The sequence below is a fragment of the Laccaria bicolor genome, genomic scaffold, assembly GCF_000143565.1.
Source record: "Laccaria bicolor S238N-H82 LACBIscaffold_90 genomic scaffold, whole genome shotgun sequence".
Taxonomy (NCBI): Eukaryota; Fungi; Basidiomycota; class Agaricomycetes; order Agaricales; family Hydnangiaceae; genus Laccaria; species Laccaria bicolor.
The window spans coordinates 39,943-61,730 of NW_001889961.1; the positions used below are offsets into that span (position 1 = coordinate 39,943).

The following is a 21,788-nucleotide window of genomic DNA, read 5'->3' on the forward strand; positions in this document are numbered from 1 at the left end:
CTGAGTGTGCGACCCGAAGTCTTCTCACTGAGCATAGCTGGTTTCTTTAGAGTTCCCCCTAAGCGCGCGTGCGTAATTCCAAGAATCGACGAAATCAATGTTCAAGAACGCCACCCAATCATTCGACGATTGTAGTTGCAAGGCAAGAAATAATTACAGAAAAACCAACAAGGAAATCAAATAGTTTTCGACGAGAGGGGGTTATTTGGAAGATGAGAAAAAAAACCTCTGGCAATCACCACCACACGAGTAGCCTCCGCATCCAACGTATAAACCTTTGGGCCTCACCTCGCGACTGTCAAAGATCAATCATACCATCATGCCATTCGGTAGCCATCGCGTCAAGGCGTCTTGACCGCGAATCTACATCCGTGATCTCCAGACGGAAACCGTCGCTAAAGTAAGGCTGAAGCTTGCCCATCAACGTATCCTTACAGGCAATTTTAGTAGCTCGAGAAACGCCTCCGAGGTCTACGAAAAGCTTCTCAATTCCTCCTCCAGGTGACGACTTCGTGGACCTTCTGAACTTGATGATATCCGCGATTACATTTGCCTCCGACTTTGCAGAATTGTCAACAGAAAGTTCCAAGATGAGGACTTTTAGGTTAGGCAAAATAAAATCTTGATCTGGTCGTAAATATGAAAGAAATTCTTCATCATAGTTTTCGAATTGATAGCGAAGGTCGAGCTCAACGATTTGCTCCATCCCTTCAAGGAGAGTCCCGTAAGACCATTCCCCGTTAAGAGACAGCCTCTGCACCGAAGCCAACTGTTGATGACACCGGCGACGATCCGTCTCTGTCCAGAAACACTCTTTGTCTAGGAAGTCCTCGGCGTCAGCTGTAAGCGTCAGGGTCACAAGAGCTGGGAAGTCGAAGGGGCTGAAGACGCGAACGTCCATGGATCCAACGAACGCAAGTGATAATTCGACCAGGTGGTTGAAGGCCACATGGTCGACAGACTGAGAGGTAGGTGGGCCTTCGCTAGCATATTCCCCGCCGATGTAAAAGAAGCCGTGCTGAAGATTAGGACACATTGGAAATATCTGGTGCCATATATGTAATTCGAGGGACTCCATGAGATTCAAATGCGTGAGTTGACTCCACGGAACAACAAGTCGGATGCGAGATCCTTCGAACGAGAGTTCATCCATGCGTAGCCGTTGAAGACGGGGCGCATATGGAAAAAGAGGGGTGTCCTTGCTGTCATCGACATAGATGGCGTTCCGTACAATGGCCGACTCCAATTCATAAAACCTCAAGGTAGACCATGGCGAGTCACCAAGAGGTGATACAGAGGCGGCAGAGAGGTCAAGGTTAGGTGAAGGAAAGTCAAAATGACGGAATCGATGGGCGTATGGGAGAATTAAACCACTCAACGGTTCCGACGCTTCGGAGGGACTACCAATGAACCTGAAATTCAGTGGAAGGTTACGTGATCTAGTGAACCACTGCTTCAACATATCAGGTATGTTCTTCCGTTGCTGCGGCTTGAGATTGCGCATGTCAAGAGAAAGCGTGGTCCACAGCCCAGATAAGCCGAATGCGACATCTCTCCAGGTTCGGCATACGCGACATATATTTTTCAGGGTACGTTTGTTTGTTGCGAAACGGCCAATACTCTTTTTGATGTCAAAAACGCAAAACATGAATATTTCTGCGAGGAGCTCGGTGGAAAGACGCTGAATCGGGGAGGGGTCATTGCGTCCTCCAATGCCATTAGAAACGGCACAATTTTGGACATCCAGGGCTGCAACCTTCCCTCTTCCAGCAATACTTGGCGAGGGATTAGCTTCAACAGAGACGCTCCCGAGTCGTGTAGGGGCTCCGTCGTTTTTCTGGGTTACAGGTGGCAGCGACGTGTTCTGAAAGTAGGGCGTACTTGGTTACAGTTCTAGATCTCTTGGGCAGGAGCAATAGTACCTTCGGCATGTCAGAATCTTCCAGTGCAGAACACACCGCAAGAGTGAATGGTGAGGGGGGTTGTTAGTTTGTTCAGCTGTCGGGAGCGTTCGGGATGGAAGCGGAGGAAGTTGGTAATGTAGCACAGTAATTTTTAGCCGTAGTTACGACCTCGAATGAAGTACTAAGTAGCGTCGACAAGGAGAGGAATTCGAGGAAACGAAGGGTTGAAAATTGAACGGAAGTCGCGTGACTTTAAGTCGACGCTGAGTTCCAAATTTACGGCACCGACAATGTTATGTAACCAATCGACCATCATCGATCATCGATCATCATCAATCATTGTTCAATGCAATCAACCGTCTTCAAACCTCACGGTCCTGGAAAGCTTGCGGGTAGTCGAAACCTGCCGCACGAATGTGGAAAATGTCACGTTGTAAAACCCTCTGGCGCTCCAGCATTTTCGGTCTGTTCAGGGTGCAAGATTGTCCGATACTGTGTAAGTTCTATAACGCCACCCGGATTTCATCTATCGACTGAATTGAGACGACGTCCTGAACTTATCAGAGCCGTGAACACCAAGTCCAAGACTGGAAAACGCACAAGGCATTTTGTAAGCGCCAACGGGAGTACAACGAGACTATTTTGAAGAAGATGCAAGAGAACTCGCCGTTGACGCCATCTGGACTGTCGGAGAAGGAAGAAGTCATCCACTTTCTCGACGACTTCCTCCGACTTCATATGCATACGCTCAGAATTTCTATGCAGTGCTGCATTCATATGGCTAAACCCTGGTTCGATGTCAAGAAGAAATTCATGTTAATCGACCTTTCCCGCGTTAAGAATCATGATGGAAATCCTGCTAAAGCGTTCACCATCGAATGCGTGCAATCAGCATACGTGCCAGATGGACGTCTACCACTTGGAGGAGAAGTACTAGAGGCTTGGAAAGCCTTTGACTGCGCAAAACCAATGGTAGAGGCGCAGTATGGGGCGGAGAAATTCAAGCCAGGCTATTTGGGAGCGATTCTATGTGTCTGTAAGTCAAGCTTTTGTTTAAAGTCCTACATGGACCGATTGTCTCATCACCCCTCTCTCAGTTAAACTCGAGGATTTTCCGCAAACAACGTTCCCAATTCCGATATACGGTTACGACATTAACCGTGATGGCCCTAATCCTGAGGGGTGGTACGATAGGATGAAATCCGTGATTGATAACGGTATCGTTCACCGCTTTTTCGAAGATGAGTGGAAGATAGGCGTCATGGTAAAGAAGAGGGCGAATTGGGTATGGAAAGAAAAGTCGAGGGCCGATGTCCTTCGAGATTTGGGTGTTTTCGTTCCCTTTTGAGTGTGGTATAGGGTTATGCCTCGGACACACTGCCAACTGATCAGAAAAGATGAATCTCTTTCGTGGCTCAACGAGCTATGGCCCTTCCTTTCTTTGATGCACTTTCGTTCAAAATCACGAAAATGTCACTGAAGACCCTCGATTTTGTTAGATTCCTTTTTACTTTTCAACTTTCACCTCACCTCTTGGGCGAAAACATGTTGAGAATGAGAGAGAGAGAGAGAGATCCCGGAGCATTCCCGACTCTGAGGAACAGAAGATGATCATGACATAATCACGGCAAGTGCCATGGTGACGTTGAAGTTTCGAGAAGGGAGACTGCTGGCCACGCTACAAGTTGAGCATTGCCTTTCATTTTATCAACTCTCACAGCTATAATGATAGCCAACCAAGTCGGCGGCCCCTCAAGCTTGTGGTCGATTGGGAGGTAAACGACGATCATGGTTGAAAGCCACTTTGCCTCATGTTTTTCATACACAGGCTGCAATGTTTGAAGTTTGACGGCCCTTCATCTCCCTTTTTCCAACGAGGCTGACCCAATGACTACTTTTCCCATGCAAACCACCACATACACTCGAATGTTGTCTCACGACTTGTCACTACTCAAATGACACATTGTTTCCATGGCCTCATATCTATCGTCGTTCTCTGACACCCACTCTTTCCTAAGAGACAGGATGCCACACCAGGTTTGTTTCGAATTATTCCCGTCACTGAATTGATGACGCCGCTGCATATGATATAGATCTCACATAAAGAACCATCGCCATTGCTTCAACCCCAGCCTCCGGAAGACTGTGGTTTCTGGAAATGGTCGGACGTTCCTTATCCGGGCCATATCGTTATGGTATGGGATCCAGAGTACGGAATGCTGTGGATTTCTGGTGGTGATCTCGCCGAAACCAGGATGATTGATAGTGATAGCCTGTTTCCAAGGGAGGCGGTCGATTTTGAGCAATCGTCATCCAGTATGTTCGCTCCTGACACTCCAACCTCGGCCTCTGCAATTGCGTGGTACGGAGATACTACTCTCCATAATTTTGCCGACCCCCACCCTTGTAGTGAAGCGAGATCACGACATCACTTGACACAGACTTCATCCACTCTCGGAGGGCACGATGTGTATGTACGAGGATCGCTCATGTGGGAAACTCATTTTAAGGGGAAAAGATATTCATTTCTTGGGAAATTGGGCCACGAATTCGAGTTTGACCCCGAGATGGAATTTTCAAAGAACCGTCTGGTTCTAAACAGCCAATGGGAGGCTTGCGAGGAACCCGTCCAAAATCGCGACAAGGTATGGTTAATTTTCACAGTAATATTGTAGGCCCATAACCTTTCAGTTATCGTTATTGACTTCTCCGTAGCAACAGAGCGAGGACGAGGGGTCGCAATTCGGCACATGGACAACGCTCGAGGCACCCCAAACGCCCGATTGCGAAGATCTCTCTTTCCCTTTCAGTAACTCTCGAGGACGTAGGCGGCTTAAGAAGCGTCGGCCGCCTGAAGCTTCGAACCCGCCTCTGGAAGTTCTCGGGCGAGAAGCATATAATCATCTACCTCAGGTTGACGATGGGTGGTTGTTCGTCGAAGGAGGGAGAAGTGGCGCATCTGAGGCAGAATAGGAGCCGTTTGAGAATATTTCGACTAGCAATTTGCAGCACCTCTCATTTTAGCACGACCACCCTCTGAAAAGAACCTAAAACGACTACGAAAACAATGATTAGGGTTCGAAAGTACTTACGCCACGTCAAACTTAAAGAGGGAGTAAGGTTGAGCAAACAGAAGTCGCAGTTGGTTTAAAATAACGACACAGAATTAGACCAATAAAGAACGAAGTAAATGAAGCGACTTGGTACCAAGAAACCGCGGATGTAATTCAACGAGACATAGTGCGCTTAGAGAGCATATGGATACGGAGTGCAGCCAATGGCAACGAGCCCACCCTAAATTTTTTGAATGTCAACTCGCCAGAACGAACGCGGTAGAGCAAGGCTCACATAGTTGTCATTATCGCAACAAACCGGTTGCTTGGAGCTATAGAATTTGTCAATTTTTGCAATGTTGCGAAAAAGAGTTTCTTGCTTACCCAATGTTGCCGCCTAGCGTGCTGAGTGGTACACAAGTAACCCCGCTAGTAAGGCGGGAATATTCAATATTGACACAGCAAAAATTTAAGGGTCAGACGCTTACATGAGGAGGCCCTCAACGTCGCTAAGGATAATTCCAAGGAGGCCCAAAATAGCACCTAAAAGTCCAGCTTCTTGCACTTGATCACCTGATGGGGAAAGGTCAGTAATGAGCGAGGCGAGAAAAAGAATCTTACAGCAGAGAATAGGGCCATTGTTGCATTGATGCGATGGGGAAGGCGACGGAGTCTGTACGAAATGCCTCAAGTTTTTTTGCGAGTGACCCAAGTTATGAACGTACAGCGGTGAGGGTGACGGTGGTGGTGATAGGATCGATAAAGGTAACCGTGTTCGTGATAGTGACAGGTTTGATGATGGTAGTCGTAATTGGTACGGTGACGCTGGTCGTGCTAACAGTGCCAACAGTGGTTTGTTGGGTGTAGGTGGTGGTTACAGGTCGAGTGACGGTGGTAGTGATGGGCACGGTGAGCGTGGAGACAATAGACGTTGTGGCCGTTGTAGTGAAGGGCTGAGTTACCGTCGTAATAAGCGGTATAGTAATTGTGGACGTCGTAGTGAACGGGGTGGCGGTAACCGTCTGCGTAGTGGTATAAATGGCGGGCTTCGTCACTGCCAAGGTGGTTGTGAACGTCGCCACGGTACAACTGCTACAAGACCTATGTTAAACGACAGACGCGCAAAATGGTGACAGGGGCTTACCCAGTGGTCACGGTGGACGAAGCCGGAGGGTAGTAGCCCAATTGAGGGGAGGCAGCAGCAAAAATGTTCATGGTCGCCACTACATAGAGGGATGCAGTCAAACGAGCAAGCATCTTAGAAAGATAAAAAGCGAAGTTTCGAGTGTGTAGAACAATGAATGGAGCCTGTGTTCGACTGCAGAAAGAATCAGACGGACAGCTTTTATAGGAACGCCAACGAGATTATCCGAAGCGGATTCTGCTTACCTAGGCTGCGTATGGGGGATAGGGTGGTCTCCGAGAACGCCATCTAGATTGAATTTCTGGCAAAGGTGCAGGACTTACCAAAAGAAAAATGGATTTCTCCAATGTTTGGCAGGTTAGCTTGACCGTGGCGCTGACGTTCATCGATAATCATCAACTGTTTATCAGGAGGAGGGGAATCATATTTACATACTTGGAGTTTCGAGGCAGAGCAGTGGTCTATTCATCCGCCATTGAGAACGTACGGACGTCGGCCAGCGACATGATCCGAAGGGTCTTTGGATCTGCGCACTTCTTTTTCGTCCAATAGAAGGGAGAAAAGTGCGGCGCTGGTAATTTGCCGCCGTCCTATGCGGGTATGGACGTTTCGGATCTCTGAACGGCTGCGTAGTGCAACAGGGAGGGTAGCATCCTTTCGAGTTTTGGCGTTTCTTTTGGGAATTGAAAAAGCAATGAAAGATGATCAAGTAAAAGTGGCTCTTCTATGCATCTTTTCGAAACCCTCGTTCCTGAGCAGATGGTCTCTCTGCGGTCACCACAAGTTCTGGGGCGATGTCGGAGGCCGATGAGATCCGAGGTCGAAGGCCCGCGGCAGGATGGATTTTTTTTTCTCTATGTGACGACTTCTGACCACTACGGTTGGTAAGCGTACGAATGGGTAAGGAGAGGTGAAAAGTTCACGCGTGACGCATGTGCATGAGCGCTTGAGCAGTGACTAGTGGGCGGCTAGTAGTACATCGAGGCCCCAAGTGGTCGTCATCAACATCATGCAGGCAGCAGAAGAAAGTAATATATGCTGACAAGGTTATATTTGGCATCATTCTCCGATCCCAACAACTAACTCATATACGGATTAATCGAGTTTAAAATTATTTTTACTATAGTCTAATCGAGGCACACGGGTGCCTGGGGACGAAACCGCATCTCCTCTCCCCGAGATGACGAGGCGCACGGGCGCCTGGGGACGAAACAACATCTCCTCTCTCCCCGAGATGGCCTGGTCTCACCTCGGAGACTAGCGATCCAATTCCGCGAGGGGTATTTATTGCATAGCAAGTATTGTCTCGCACTTCTTCCCTCTTTCCTCACTCGAGATACATTCCCTCGCATCGCTCTTGTTCGCGCTCACTTATCAACCTACGGTTGCATCAGACAAGTCTTCAATTATTCTATGGCTACCAGCAATGATACTCTCAATACTCCTATTCCTTCTGATCCTTCTCAGTCAGTCCTCGGGAATGAACAAGGTCCAAATCAAAATCAAGGAGATCAAGAACTACGTGAAGAAGGCCAACCTCAGATTCAAGACCAAAATCCTGAACAGGACGACAACGAGCAGGATGACCCAAGCTTGCCTGGGAATTTCCCGGCTGCGAACGCCGTCCTCGCTTCGTGTAACTCTGTCCTTGAGGACTTTAGATCATCGCGGATTCCTAAAGCTACTGCGCTATCCAGAATCTACACTCACTTACTTGATGGTATTCCGGACAATGACAATTCCTTTGCTTCAACTGTTGAAGAAGCGTTTGCTCGCTACCTCACTATTGTCGAGAATCATCAGCATCACCTTCGGGAAGCTGAGCATCGTGGTGGACGTCGACAGCGATCGAAAACTCCACCGGACAATCATGTTGAAAGAGGGAACCCGGGCCCTGACAATGATCAATCACCCCATAAGCGTGCAAAACCAGACGAAGCTCAATATCCCTGGATCATATCCGACTTTATCCACCGTGTCACTTTATCACCATTGCTTACAAGCACGCTTGAGTTACTTAAGCTCTACGCAATTGATCCAAAAGGGACGAAGCGTTCTCTCGTCAATTCTCCGACATGTCCTGAATTCCCAGACTCCGAATGGACTAACATTCTCGCAGGAAGAGCCATCAATCTTGATGCTGTCCTCAGTGGTTATTACTTAGTGTTTGAAAGTCCGGTTCGGTCCGGTTTTTTGATGCCCAGGGGCGTTAACCGTAACCGTAACTGGTCTGCCTTTTCCCCAGAAGTCAAAAGACCAGACCGGACCGCAAAAAGACCGCAGACCGCGGTTTTTTGCGGTCTATAGACCGGTTTCGGTCTGCATCAGTTTTAACCGGTTTATGACCGGTCTTTAGGCCAATATTTTAAAATTATGAATCGGTAAATTTATTAACATCTCTAATAGCTTCAAAACGAGCCCAAGAACGTTAAATTCCGTTAGGTATTGGTGCTTCTATAAAATAAGTCTGGTACATCTATTATTCCCAAAAGTAATTTACATTTTAATTCATATCTCTCTCGTTTTTTTACCAAATCGTACGTTCTTGGGTGCGTTTTAAAGGGTATTTAAGGGGCTACAAAAAACCGGTCCAAACCGGTCAAGACCGGTTCACGTTAACCGGTCTTTTTGCGGTCTTTACATTTCAAAAATAAAAGACCGTAACCGCAGGTCCGGTCTTTTGCGGTCTTGGTCCGGTCTGGTTACGGTCTTTTTCCAGTCACGAGACCGGACTTCCAAACACTATTTTTCATCGTATATATGTCAACACATATCAAACCTGACTCAGTCAATTCATACCTCTCAGGCATCTGCAACCAACTCGAGCCTTTCTTCCCCGATGTTCGCAAGCGGCGAGGAAGCATTCTAGTTTCTCGAACTCTTGCCGGATGCCGACGTCGCTTTGGAACGCCCATCCACCGCAAAAGACCCTTATCAAAAACCAATTTAGAAACCGTGATATCTCATATCGGCACCTCCCTGGATCATGATGAAAAATTATTCCTCGCTATCTTACTTACCGGATTCCATGGTCTCTTGCGACTTGGCGAGTTGACATTTCCTGATAGAGTCGACTCTCGTGACTATCGCAAAGTCACCCTACGCCATACCATCAAGATATCAGCTACATCCTACTCTTTCTTGCTGCCTGGCCATAAGGCCGACCGCTTTTTTGAGGGGAATACTATCATAATCCAAAAAACAAACCTTCCATCCAACCCACACAAATTTCTCCTGTCATACCTCGCCTCGCGAGATCATCTCCACCCCTTCAAGCCTGAATTATGGTTACGTAAGTCTGGCATTGTGCCGACACGTTCCTGGTTCATCAAAAAACTTCGCCGATTTTTCCCCTCTGACATTGCAGGGCAGTCAATGCGCGCCGGAGGTGCCACATCATTAGCTGAAGCTGGGGTTTCACCCGATATCATTCAAGCCACAGGACGTTGGGCGACGGATACTTTCAAGATTTACATCAGAAAAAATCCCGTCCTTCTCCAAGCCATGCTCTTTGGTCGACCTGCTCACCAACCTGCATCTGTTTCATAATTTTCCGAACATTTCTCTTATTTTTTTATTTTTTATTTTTTTCTGACTTTGTAGTACTCTTTTTATGGACTTTTCAAGCCTAGGACACTTACATCAACATCCTCAATTTTCCGGCACCTCACAAACATCCCTCCGTCTTCCACTCCACTCAACTTCTTATACTTCAACTTTACTCATCCCTCCCTTCCCTCCCCTTTTAACATCTTCAATAGGTATAATAGGACATTGGTACCACAAAATGGACATCCTAGCGGGTTCTCCAGCTGCGCGGCGCACCTGGAGAACTCTGCTTTTGCCTATTTACATATATATAAGGTTTCGGACACTTCACCCTCACTCGATTAGATGCGGTGAAGAATACACCATGGTAACTTACATGTAGACGCAATCGTTGGACCACTTGACTGAATTGGTCCAATGTTCGGAACAACTGGCATAAATTATTGACCACCACATCGATGCTATGTCATTCCTGACAAAATCGTCCACATTGACGCGCAACAAAGGACACTTTTCCCGCCTTCATCCAGTCCGCTTTGCCGAAATCGTAAATAGGCAAGTAACAGCAGAGGAAGATGCCCATCACGTTCGGCACGGGTAGATCTTTATATTACGGGTGTTGTGTAGATGTTCTCATCTGTCGTTCCTGCCTGAGTTAGGGTTAATCCGGGTTCCACTGTGGATCGGTGAAGTCAAGCTTGGAACACTCACTTGTGTTGTGGGCAGAAGAGGCGAGAGTTGTCCTCGGCGTGAGGAAAGCCAAGAGAAAGATGAGGGAAGGGTAAGTGTAGCTCCACACCACCCAGCACCCGAAGTGTTCAAGCAGCAGTGCTTGTTGGAGTCGTTCAAGTCGGACGGGCGATGCCATTGGCCTTTTGGAGCCTAAGGTAGGAGTAATTTGACACGCGTGGGTGATATAAACTTGCGAGACTTACTTTGTTTCCATGAGTGAGCAAGTTTTCCTACATTGGGCAATAGAACTCGTTCATCTGAATTACCGATGTGTGGTGGAGTCTGTCACCGTCGAGTTCTTTGCGATATCTTATTGTCTCCGAACGATCTGATGACGAAGATGTGCAGTGCAGCGTCACTTAACTTGTGCGAAAACCCAACAGAAGTGTCCCGGTATGCAAAACGCGTAGAGAGGGATATGGAGGAGTGAGACGTAGCGACTGCCCAGGTGAGCCTTCAGATGGATACGGGGTGTAGGGTTGAGATCAGGTCGGATATAAGTATGCGTCACGTTCAATTTGAAGTTGGGAGGCTTTTACGACATTATTGAGGTTGTACGAGCTATTAGGGGCGGGGGTTAATATACAATACTTTGCGCGTAGCAAAAGGCGCAGACGGACAAACCAGGGTAGATCGCTGAATTTCCATCCCGACAGTTCATCCACATTCTAAAAAAAGGCGCAAAATTCGTTAGCAACGTCTCAAAGAAGAGCGCGGTGAAATGACTTGTAGGATGGGTCGACCCCATGGTCGTCGCTGAGAAGTGACAGATGCGATTGTTTGGCCTTGTAGTGTACTGTGGTTTGTTAGAATCGAAAGGCAATAACAACGTCTAAAAGGATTCCCAATATTATGAACGCAAGCTCATCTCCACCGTTCTCCTGACTTGCAGCAAGGAGCGCTTTGTTCATACTAAGAATTTACATTGGTTCGAATTGAGAGGCGCCGTCAGATATTCATACAGCCTGAATTTCCATATCACTTCTTCTCGTTGCGCGTCATCAATTTCCACTCTCCGATCCCTTCTCCTTCGCGCAAATCGCCCTTTCCTAATTCAAGCATAAAATCAGTTGCTTCACGCTACGAGAACATTAGTTTTACACACCTTTGAACTACGCGCCGAAATTTGACGAGGGGTAATCAGCAAAACATAGATTTCGATCTCATACGACGCAAGAACTCACCAAAGCGTTCACTTCAATTCCGCGAAGACCGTCTTTCTTGATGTACGTGATGAAAACTTCAACGTCGTAACCGTGTTCGTCCCCATCCTTCTTCTTCGTGACCTTAAACTTGCCGTGATCTCCTTCGGCGAATTTCTCCTTGAGGCTCTCAAATGTGAGGGTTCCTTTGGCTTCAAGTGGGCGTTCGTCTACCGGACGTGTCAAATGAGATCAGAATAACGATCAAAAATGGCGACACTTACCATCGCTGTGCGCGGGTGAGGTATACGTTCCAAAGAAGGTAAGTGTAGGGCGCTCCCCATGATGGTGGTGGTGGTGGTGACCACCCTCGTGTGGGGGAGAATGATTATCGTCCAACCATACGAAGAGATGGTCGCCCTCGGATGCTGCGGTTGCTGGCGCGCTGATTCGCGAATGTTCAGCCATGTCAGAAACTGTGGAACTTGTTGTAGCATCGTTACGCTGAGGTGGGTGTTTAAGTATACAGTGGTTTGTATCCCGTGCTCAGGACCTCGAATACCGCTTCACTCAGAAAGGACAGAATTAGACAGAGCGCTGAAGAACACGATGTGTCTGTCAACTCTCCGCAGCAGCACCCATAATCCCATGTTCGTTTGATGTTTGGAAATGACGTGGCTCCTGACGACATCGCGTCTCCAAGGTTAAACGTTAAAATTTTAACGTTTCTAAGTACTTGTCGACGTTTGAGCCACGGCGTCGTCGGACCTCTGGCATTCAGAAGGTCGGAAGTTTCCACTTTGAATGAGGCGTATTCTTTTAGACCAGTGTAGTTCGAACACCATAGAGTGTCAAGGCAAACGCCGCTCCACAGGTCCCGGAATGTTTTAAGATTCAATCTTCCAATACGACGCGTCAGTCTAAACGCTGCCCAATGCGCCACGACCAAAGTTATATATATCTGAATGGTTCAAAAAAAGACTTCGATCAGCAGGTCGTAACCGCATGACGCGCACGCTTACAACAGGCGACAGGTGAAATGATCAAACAACACTGGTGTGTAAAAGAATGTACTACGGCCCGTTTGTCACCTTTACGACGTTAGTGAGGTTTCTTACCTGAGGGGCGGGAGGTTAATACTTTGCGCACTTCGATAAAGTACAATGGTGTTGCTCGCGTTTCAAGGTGCACATGGGCAAACCAGGGTAGACCGCTGAAGTTCCATCCCCCCATGTTCAGGACCTCGAATACCGCTGCACCAGAAAGGACAGAATTAGACAGAGCGCTGAAGGACACGAGATGTTCCTGTCGACTCTCCGCAACGGCACCCATGATCCCATGAACGTTTGTTGTTTTAAAATGACGTGGCTCCTGTCGACATCGCGTCTCCTCCAAGGTAACGTTTCTACTTGTCGACGTTTGAGCCACGGCGTCGTCGGACCTCTGGCATCTAGAGGGTCGGAAGTTTCCACTTTGTATGAGGCGTATTCTTTTAGACCAGTGTAGTTCGAACACTATAGAGTGTCATGGAAAACGCTCCACAGGTCCCGGACTTTTTTCAAAATGCAACGATTCCATTAAGACTTGAGTGGTGGTAAACGCCATCCAAACGCACGCTGATTAGTCGTGGTGACTAGGAATATTTGCGCAAGTCTGTGCGAGATGCACGCAAGACGTGCGTGATCCTGGGTAATATCCGCGCGAGTTAGCTTGTCAGAACACTCCAAGCTGGGCGGACGATGTTAGGCCGTTCGGGACTATGATTTGAGGATCAAAACTTGGCGCACGGATAATATAAAGTGGCCGGACTCACTTTTTGTTATGGGTAATTATGGGTGAATTGTGGGTTACAAGTCAAATGCGCCCGTCACGTCCTGACATTCATCTGAATGGCTAACGTGTTGTGATGAGGACCCACGACGCGGGGATTCCAAGCGCGGGTGATATAAACAGTGCACTCACGCTTCTCCGTGTTGAATTACAGGTTTAACGTGGTCGTTCCGTCCTGACCCCCAACCAACCCCCAACGGGGAACTTGAGTGAAGATCAATTACAAGAAAAGGATGGGGCTCAACTCAAACTCACCGAAATCGTGAATATTCGGAAACAAAGAGAGCCATCATGGCCGCGGGTGATCTTTCAATTAGAGATGTTGTGTGGATGTGTCCCGGAGGCTCAGCCTGAGCTAAATAGAACAAATCTGCGGGCGGTGTAATGGAGCTCAAGCAAAAAAGTGGAGTCGTCGTCGTCGGGGAAGTTTTGAAATCTCAGAGATTTGAGAAATGGTTCTAGTAAAATCTCGGAATGGCTCAAGTTGAGCGCGTTATGTTGGGCCTTTCGGAGCTATGATGCGAGAGTCAGAACTTGGGGCCGTAAAGACGTTGAACTTTACTTTTCCTAAACTCCCGACAGCGAAAACTTGAGTCCAGATAGTTATACAATCAGTTTCGAGAAAAGGACGTGCATAAATTTAAACTCACCAAAATCGGGAATAGCCATTACACTCATCGCTGGTACATTGTGAGAGTGGCCGATATAAACGTGAAAGCTCCCCTCCGCGACACCTAACGCCCGCGTATTGGCAAAGGCGGGACGCGTTCTTTGATCTCGTTCCTTGACCACGATATCCTAATCATGGTACGTTTTGTAAGAATTCCGATTCGTCAGAATAGCCACGTTATTGGGTGGATGGCTGATATACACTGGTCAGACTCACCGTTCTTCTACGTAGTAGATGCGGTTGTTTGGTTCTATCGAGTTTGTTTGTTAGGATCCAAAGGGGATGACAGGATCTTTTGTCTCGAACGCTGTAATGAGTGTAAGTAACCTTCCCCAAGTTCTCTTCAAATCGATACTAACATGTGCTATAGTCTGACACGTCAAAGTACAACCAATTCACGAACTTATTCTGTAACCTCAAGAGCTCGTCTAGTGGTAGGGAACGACAGAAACAATGGTTAGACGCGCTAGGCAACCCCGTCCGTTTCTTTTCTTTTCCTTCCCTTTTCTTTTTGGGTGTGAGGCTGACGTTGGGTATTGTGGTAGACATGTGAATCCTGTGCCCAGGACCCAACTAAACGGATCTGCGACGTCGAACGAGTCGCTTGTAAAGCGTGTAAAAAAAGACATCGTTCGTGTCCGCGGTTCATCAGGTTCATGATGGAGACTATTACTGGGGATCTGGGGATCTCTAACGAGACGTACGAGCGGTACCGAATCAACTTTACGAGGAAGGGTGGGGGAGGGGCTGCGGCGAGTACTAGGAAGAGTTCGTCGAGGAAGGCGAAGGAGAGGAAGGTGAAGGATAGGGAGAGGAGGTCTGCGAGGTCTGCGTCTATGGCTGCGGCCAAGAATCAGCAAAATGGTCAACCCGTTGCTGGAACGTCCGCGTCCGCGTCCGCTGGACCACTCCATGTTCCTGGATTCGAGTCGGATTTGGAGAGTCTGTCGGATTTGGATGACGAAGAAGACGATCATCCACCCTCGAATTCCGCTGCGATCCCATCGACATCTAGAGCACCCAACAACATTAAATTGCCACCATCACGTACACCCGGCAGCCATCTCACGTTAGAAGGATGGTCTCAGTTATGCCTCAGCATGTCCGCCTCCCTCGACAACGTTTCTCGTTCCAAGAGCTCCGTCCCCCTGACTCCCTCCTCTGGCGCCGTCGTCACCCGCAACCGCAGCAGTACCGCCCAGGAACTAGCAGGCCCTGGCGTGAAACGCCCAAGTTTCCTTCCTCCCCCTCCTCCTCCTCGCACAGCGGGGAGCACCCCCGTCAATGGGGCCGTAGACCTCAAGCGTAGAGTCCAAGAGCTCGAATCGACACTCAAAGAGCGAGACAGAGCCCTCAAGAAACAGCACGAAGACCGCGTAAGAGGCGATGCACGTGTGCGACTACTCGAAGGTCAACTACGGGACTCGGATAAGCGTCTGGAGGAGTGTACCGCCCGACTTAACGAAGGAGGGTCTAGGGAGCTCGAGGAACGCGATGCGCTTCTCAAAGAGCGTGAGGCCCGTGTGCAGGAGCTTGATCAGCTTCTTAAAGAACGGGATACGAGGCTTGAAGAGCTGGAGTCTCGTGTGGAGGGACTGCATGCTCGTCTTCAGGACTCATCGGCAAAGGGGGAGGACCGTCTTCGTGAACGGGATGCGCGTATCGAGGAACTCGAAGCCAGGCTTGAACAGGGGCGGGGTTCGGAAGAGCGCGATAAGCTTTCTGCCCGTGTTAAAGAACGGGAACTGCGTCTCAAGGAACGGGACGCTCGGATCCTAGAACAAGACGTTCAAATCCAGGACCTCACTAATCGCTTATCGGAACGTCGCGAAGATGAAAACCGCGTGTTGGATGCGAGGAGGGTGGAAGACCTCGAGAGGCGACTACGTATCCAGGAAGAGTTGAGGATCCAGGAGGAAAGGATGAGGATTGAGGAGGGGAGGTTGTATCGGGTTAGGGTGGATGAGTTGGAGGGGATGGTGAGGAAACGGGGGGAGGGGGCGTCGATGATGTGTGAAGTTGGGATTCAAGCTCAAGTTCAAGTTGACGATTCACCCCAAGAACTCGACGAACGCGAGAAAGATATCGGATCTAGGGAACAAGAATGTGCGCAGCGCGAACTTGAAGTACGCGATCGGGAAAAGGGGGTCAAGGAGCGCGAGAGGGGGGTTAAAGACCGCGAAAAGGATATGAGGGAGAAGGAACGTGAATTCCGGGAGAGGGAGAAGGAGACGCGGGAGAAGGAGAGGGAGAGGAGGGAGAGGGAGAAGGGTGTTGGGAGGCTTGATATGGCAAGGTATACGCCTGTTGCGTTGGATGAGGATGGGGAGAGGGAGTTGAGGGAGTTGAAAGATGAGATGGATGGTACGGTTTTTCTTCTTTCTTTCTTCTTTTTCTGACGACGATGACTGATTGATTTGATAACAGCGCTGAAATCATCAAGATTCAGACAAACGATCTTAACGCACGGCGTCCAAGTCTTACTCCTCAAGCTTCTCTCAGACCTAGAAACAAACTCGAGCGACATGGGCCGAAGTCGCGTTCAACGACGGCTTTCCGAAATCCAGAAACAATTGGGAAGCGTGATGATCGCGGGCGTGGAGACGGATATGGAGAGGAGTGAGTATATGGAACGGTTGGATGCTGTTGCCGTTGTGAATGGGGGAACGACGGCGAGGGGGGAGAGCGCGAGTACCGCGGGGGGTGGGGGGAAGAGGAAGAGGAGGGCAGCGGTGGATGGCGAGGCGGAGGGGGAGGAGGGAAGTCGGAGGAGCGGGAAAAAGGCCAAAGGGGGTCAGTCGAGTTCGAGCTCGTTGAACCTGCCATTTGGGGTTTGAAATTTGATTACCTGGTGTTATTTTCTACATTTCGGCTAGCTATTTGACAATGTATTGAATGAATGATGACGTTCAGAAAATGTTATAAGTCATGGGTGTGAGTATACTACATGCACAATAGTGCATTACGTGCGATAAGCATTTGGAGGACCCAAAGGGTAGACCGGTGATACCGATTGAAGTTCTCATATACAGGCTGGCCAACCAAGGTACGACTTCACATAATATCAATGTCTGTCTACGAGAGACTAGGCTGGCCACGAGCTTAAGAAAAGGGGAGCAAGCTCCCCAATTACTTAGGCAGCAACATACATTAACCGGGAACCCTCTCCCCTTAGTGCCGTCATCTCGCATTAATTGAACCAAAGCACTAGGGGTGTGTTCTTTCCGATCTGCTTCAAACTTCACATTTTCTCGTGCTCTCTAGACTCTTACGACTACCGATATTACGAACCCTAGCCGATATTCGCGTCATGAAGGATGGATGATCAACTTAGACATATCCTTCTCGAAATCGGCACATGAAACTTGATATCTCGCTCTGGATTGACTGCAATGTACAATAATTCGTGCGCTACTACAGTAGTACACATTTGTGATAAACGCTTCAATTGCAAGTCAAGCTCAAAAAATCAAGGCTTGCACTTCGGCTTATGTGCCTTCCAGTCCTCCTTCTGACACTTCGGTGAACACTGAACAATCAGAAAATGTTATAAGTCGTGGGTGTGAGTACCTGCCAGTGCACAATAGTCGATTGCGATAAGCATTTGGAGGCCCCACTGCCACCCAGGCGAGAGAAAAGGGGAGCAATTAATATCAAGCTCCCCAATTACTTATGTAGGCAGCAACATGCATTAATCTGCCAGTGGAGCTCCCTCCCCTTCGTCGCATTAACGAACCAAAGCACCAGTAGTGTGTTCTTTCCGATCTGGTTCAAACTTCACATCTTCTGACTACCGTTATCCCGAATCCTAGCCGATATTCGCGTCATGAAGGATGAATGACCAGGCCAGGCCAACTTAGACAGCAATGTACAATAATTCGTGCGCTACAAGTACACATTTGTGATAAACGCTTTGTGAAGCTCAGAAACCTGGTCACCAATCAAGGCTTGCACTTCGGCTTATGTGCCTTCCAGTCCTTCTTCTGACACTCTGGGGAACAATATCGTACCTTCTGGCACACCGAGCATTCTTTGATCTTCGGTTTCCCTTTCCCTCTGCATACCCGACACTTGCGAGCGTCCGGATCCCGACCCACAGTCTCAAGATAAGACACTGCGAACAAGGGCGAAAGCGCAACCCGGGTGACGTATGGTGCGAATGTCTTCCATAGTCCTACTTTATGCATCCCTTCGACGTCCTTCCCTCTTCCGCAACTACACAGGGGATCTGCTTCCATATCCTCTGTGAGCGGGATGCGGCCTTGAGCGATATATTCGCAATTCGCCCCATGCGTCCAGGAAGACCGGCACCTCTCCACAAAGGCGGGCAAGAGCTGCTTCCATGCCTGCATCTCGCCTTCGAGCACATTAATGTGGATCATTTTCCCTTGGTGAACCAGGCTCGCGAAAGGCTTCTCATTCTCCTTTATTATCCTCACCGTCAGAGGGAGGACATACCCGTCGCAGATGAGTGTATGAGCCGCCAAGTCGTAACGAATTTCATCAATAAAGATGCAGGTATCGCAATTATTTGTCTTCTTATCGCGGAGAGCAAATAGACGATGCACAGTTCCACCTTGGATTCCTGAGGCGCCAACGAAAATGGACTGGAGGGTGTTTTTGACGAACATGAGCGTGTCGGTCTGGTGTTTCTTCCTGAGTGATAGTTCGCGAGCGGACATGATGGAGGCGACGTGGGGGTCGAGCCACTCCTTGACGTTTCTCGCCTTGACGTCAAGGATAGGCAAGGCGGACAGATTAACCCGATGGATGCTCCATGTATGGAGCAGTCCTTTCGAGTTGATGACGGGAAACGGATTCAGCTTCATTCCATCCGGCATGAGTGATCTGGAGGTCGGTACAACGACCTTATAAGGCAGAAACGGTAGTTCAGATGCAGGATTTAAGAATCAGTGATAAGTATGTACGTACCTCAATATATCGTGACTTCCGAGCGAGGCGCAGCCGATGCGCACTGCCTGCGACGGGGAAAGGATACACTATATCCTGGGTTCGGTCACCCAGTGCAACTCTGATGATACATGGCGAGAGCTGCGTGATTTGCGGAACGACTTTGCCGCCGGCTTCACTGAACAGCCGCGCAGAGTCCTCGTTGGTAATAGACACCCGTGCGGTCAAAGACGTGATCAATTCGCACTGTTCATCCAACTCGACAGACGCAGTCCCAGATTCGCCGATCTGAGACAATACACCTGGCTCTGTACGGCCTAATGATTCGGAGGGATATCTCGAGGGCAAGGGGTGTTCGGGGAGGACGTGAACAAGGGTCTTGTCCATCAATTTGGCGCTAAATACACGGAGAGTGAGACCCAGCGTCTTGATGAGGGTTTTACATGCAAGAGGCGTATTGCGAACGCCGAAGCCGATGCTGAGCTGCTCTGGGGGCTCTGCACAAAGAAGCCAAGAAGGTGCAACGAACGATGCAACAAGCGATGAGCTTCCTGCCCAACCACTCGTATCCTCTTCAAAGATAACATGTGGACGAGATTTCGTTCCCATGGGAATCGCTCGTCCAAATGCAACGTGTACGGCAGTGAATATGTTATGGTTCCGCATACCAAAAATGTCGCACTGCAGCGGTGGAGAGCCAATTTCCTCGGGCTTCGAGTTTTTTAGCACAGAAAGTTTCTCGCGGGGGACGACGAGAACAATGCGCACAAGGCCAGGGACTGTGTCCCAAAGTGAAAACCGTCCGATCTTCGGAGTAGGCATATGGAAGAACGGGGCCTTATACACACCGTGCCGATGTAACTGCCCACAAAAATCTTGGTAGTGCAGCGTGTCCATTGACTCGATCGACCAAGCGGCGAGTTGGAGCGACATGAACCGGTCCATAACACGAGTCCATGAATCCTCAGAGGGCTGAAGCCTACGGCGGATGAGCTGCAACAAGAGGACGAAGGATTCTCGACTGTAATGCGCAAGGTTCGAGACTCCAACTGCTTTGTACACGTTCTTCTGGTTGGCAGCCCAGAACGTCTTTGAGGTCTCTTGCTCGAAGAGGGACTGGTAGATGTCATAAAGCAAGGTCCCCAGCTGATGTTCATCAAACACAGGAGACGAGATATAGGCCGCCTGGGAGGCAATTGTATCTCCGGAAGTGGGTGCTTTCCAAGTTGTAACCTGTTGAAACTGCGATATATTTGTTTCTTGTTTCGACTGCCTGTGCATAATCAGCTCATGCGTGTTGGATCGACTGGAAAATCCACAGAGAAAATCAACTGGAGATAAACCGATGAGAAGACCAATGACAGAGAGGTCAGCGTGGAGATGCTCTGTGAATTCCTTCGTCGCGGAGTCCTGCCCAAGGAAAAGAAGTGATTCGGTATATAGAACACTGGATGGTTCACGCGAGAGGAGGGGTAAAGATGTAACGAGGACGTTCAGCAATCCGATGTGATCCTCCAGGTTAGATGTGTGGATGACATTGAAGTTCACGGGAGCTCCACCGGAAGCAGATGTATAGTACTCATCTCCGCTGAGCTGTATTAACTGCGTCTTCCACTGTGCCACGGGGACGCCCGAGTTGAGTATGCCCACGTCACCAAACGCGCGAAGCGCACGGCAAACGGCGGTAGCTTCGCCGACGAAAAAGCGGATGATGGGCGGAGAACTGGAGGATAATGAGTCGAGATAAGAGGAACACCAACCCGCAAACTCTTTATTTGCCGCCTTCACGACTTCCGCCATAGATACTGCAGATTTCGCGTTGCCGAATAAAGCAGCAAGATGGAAGAGATTCAAGGGATCGGTTCCATAGTGGACCGAGCAACCTTCTCCGCCCAAAGAATAGACGAAGGTCGGGTTCAGTAATGTCGCAGCGGCAATTCTCTTTCCGTCGACAAAGGTTACACCTGTCTTCCAATAGTTTCTGAAGTGTTCCGGAATGATCGTGAACCCGCGGAGTTGAAGAGGTCCCAGGGAACGAGTAGCCGTGTTTGTGCCTTCCTTTGAGTTCTTTTTGGATAGTCGGTCAAACGCATCGCGTATGGGTGCGAGTCGCGAATTCGGTAACTCTTCCATGCCAACATATAGTGTCCAATGACGTCTGAGTTCTTTGAGCGTGTAGTCGGTAGACATCTTGATATATGACGCGTATGGGGAGACTTTCCATTTCTGGGCGGTCTCTGAGTGTTCAATTAGCTTCTTGCATTGATCGATGAGGGCGGTATGTGAATCTTTGTCCAAGCGAAAATGGAAGAATATGTTCCAAATCGTGGCGTACGGTCGGCGATCAGCAATCATGGTCAATAACAGCACATTCCGGGCTACGAGGTAAGAGAATTAATCAGTGAATTGGTTGGTGAAAATCGCACTGCGATAACCCATCTACCTAACACGGCTGGATCGAAATCACAGCAAGTGAAGTCCAGAGCGCGGCCAGCTGTATGTGGGACGGACGATCACTTCATCAGCATATCTCGGATGACGCAGTGAAAATACGAACAGTTTCGAGGCTCGGTGAAAATTGTATGCAGAACGTTGCGTGGGTCACCACAACCCAAAAGTAAGATACGGGCAGGCTCTTCCAGGGTAAGATCTGCAGTCAAAGATACCGCGCTCGTATTTCCTATGGCGTAGAAGAAGTATTTGGATGGCCAGACAAGTAGATTAGCCATCGTCGACACAGAGAGATGAGCGCCTGTTGAAAGGAAGGTGTGTCAACATCGAACCACGCTTCGTTGGGTCAGGTGACCTTCGGGCCGAAGAAGTGGTCTCAAAGGTTGTCCACAGCGCACCTGC

The 21,788-nt window shown here is 48.9% G+C and overlaps 6 protein-coding genes across 6 annotated transcripts; 2 read left to right on the top strand and 4 right to left on the bottom strand.

Annotated features, from left to right (window-relative positions):
• Positions 1-119: 119 nt before the first annotated feature.
• On the bottom strand, positions 120-1,504 carry LACBIDRAFT_296040 (uncharacterized protein; the record flags this gene model as incomplete). Its single annotated transcript, XM_001890345.1, has 1 exon — positions 120-1,504. The coding sequence occupies one exon, from the start codon at positions 1,502-1,504 to the stop codon at positions 299-301; it is 1,206 nt and encodes a 401-aa protein (XP_001890380.1). The 3' UTR covers positions 120-298.
• A 746-nt stretch (positions 1,505-2,250) lies between these two features.
• Positions 2,251-4,877, top strand: LACBIDRAFT_335480 (uncharacterized protein; the record flags this gene model as incomplete). Its single annotated transcript, XM_001890333.1, has 5 exons — positions 2,251-2,400; positions 2,469-2,940; positions 3,002-3,168; positions 3,998-4,549; positions 4,620-4,877. 5 exons carry the CDS (start codon positions 2,251-2,253, stop codon positions 4,875-4,877), a joined length of 1,599 nt encoding a protein of 532 aa, XP_001890368.1.
• Positions 4,878-5,150: 273 nt separating this feature from the next.
• On the bottom strand, positions 5,151-6,214 carry LbH14 (chitinase-domain containing hydrophobin-like protein; the record flags this gene model as incomplete). Its single annotated transcript, XM_001890346.1, has 7 exons — positions 5,151-5,198; positions 5,253-5,289; positions 5,342-5,386; positions 5,446-5,530; positions 5,579-5,630; positions 5,683-6,049; positions 6,102-6,214. The coding sequence occupies 7 exons, from the start codon at positions 6,212-6,214 to the stop codon at positions 5,151-5,153; spliced, it is 747 nt and encodes a 248-aa protein (XP_001890381.1).
• A 1,300-nt stretch (positions 6,215-7,514) lies between these two features.
• Positions 7,515-8,408, top strand: LACBIDRAFT_318422 (uncharacterized protein; the record flags this gene model as incomplete). The annotated part of the gene is made up of 1 exon (XM_001890334.1): positions 7,515-8,408. One exon carries the CDS (start codon positions 7,515-7,517, stop codon positions 8,406-8,408), a length of 894 nt encoding a protein of 297 aa, XP_001890369.1.
• A 1,438-nt stretch (positions 8,409-9,846) lies between these two features.
• Positions 9,847-14,023, bottom strand: LACBIDRAFT_296042 (uncharacterized protein; the record flags this gene model as incomplete). The annotated part of the gene is made up of 15 exons (XM_001890347.1): positions 9,847-9,853; positions 9,927-9,946; positions 10,027-10,080; positions 10,362-10,532; positions 10,586-10,612; positions 10,649-10,710; positions 10,894-11,050; positions 11,567-11,754; positions 11,809-12,000; positions 12,547-12,615; positions 12,643-13,038; positions 13,140-13,252; positions 13,487-13,558; positions 13,610-13,724; positions 14,005-14,023. The coding sequence occupies 15 exons, from the start codon at positions 14,021-14,023 to the stop codon at positions 9,847-9,849; spliced, it is 1,662 nt and encodes a 553-aa protein (XP_001890382.1).
• Positions 14,024-17,965: 3,942 nt separating this feature from the next.
• Positions 17,966-21,664, bottom strand: LACBIDRAFT_318427 (uncharacterized protein; the record flags this gene model as incomplete). The annotated part of the gene is made up of 4 exons (XM_001890348.1): positions 17,966-18,892; positions 18,957-21,313; positions 21,379-21,429; positions 21,493-21,664. 4 exons carry the CDS (start codon positions 21,662-21,664, stop codon positions 17,966-17,968), a joined length of 3,507 nt encoding a protein of 1,168 aa, XP_001890383.1.
• Between the last annotated feature and the right edge of the window lie 124 nt (positions 21,665-21,788).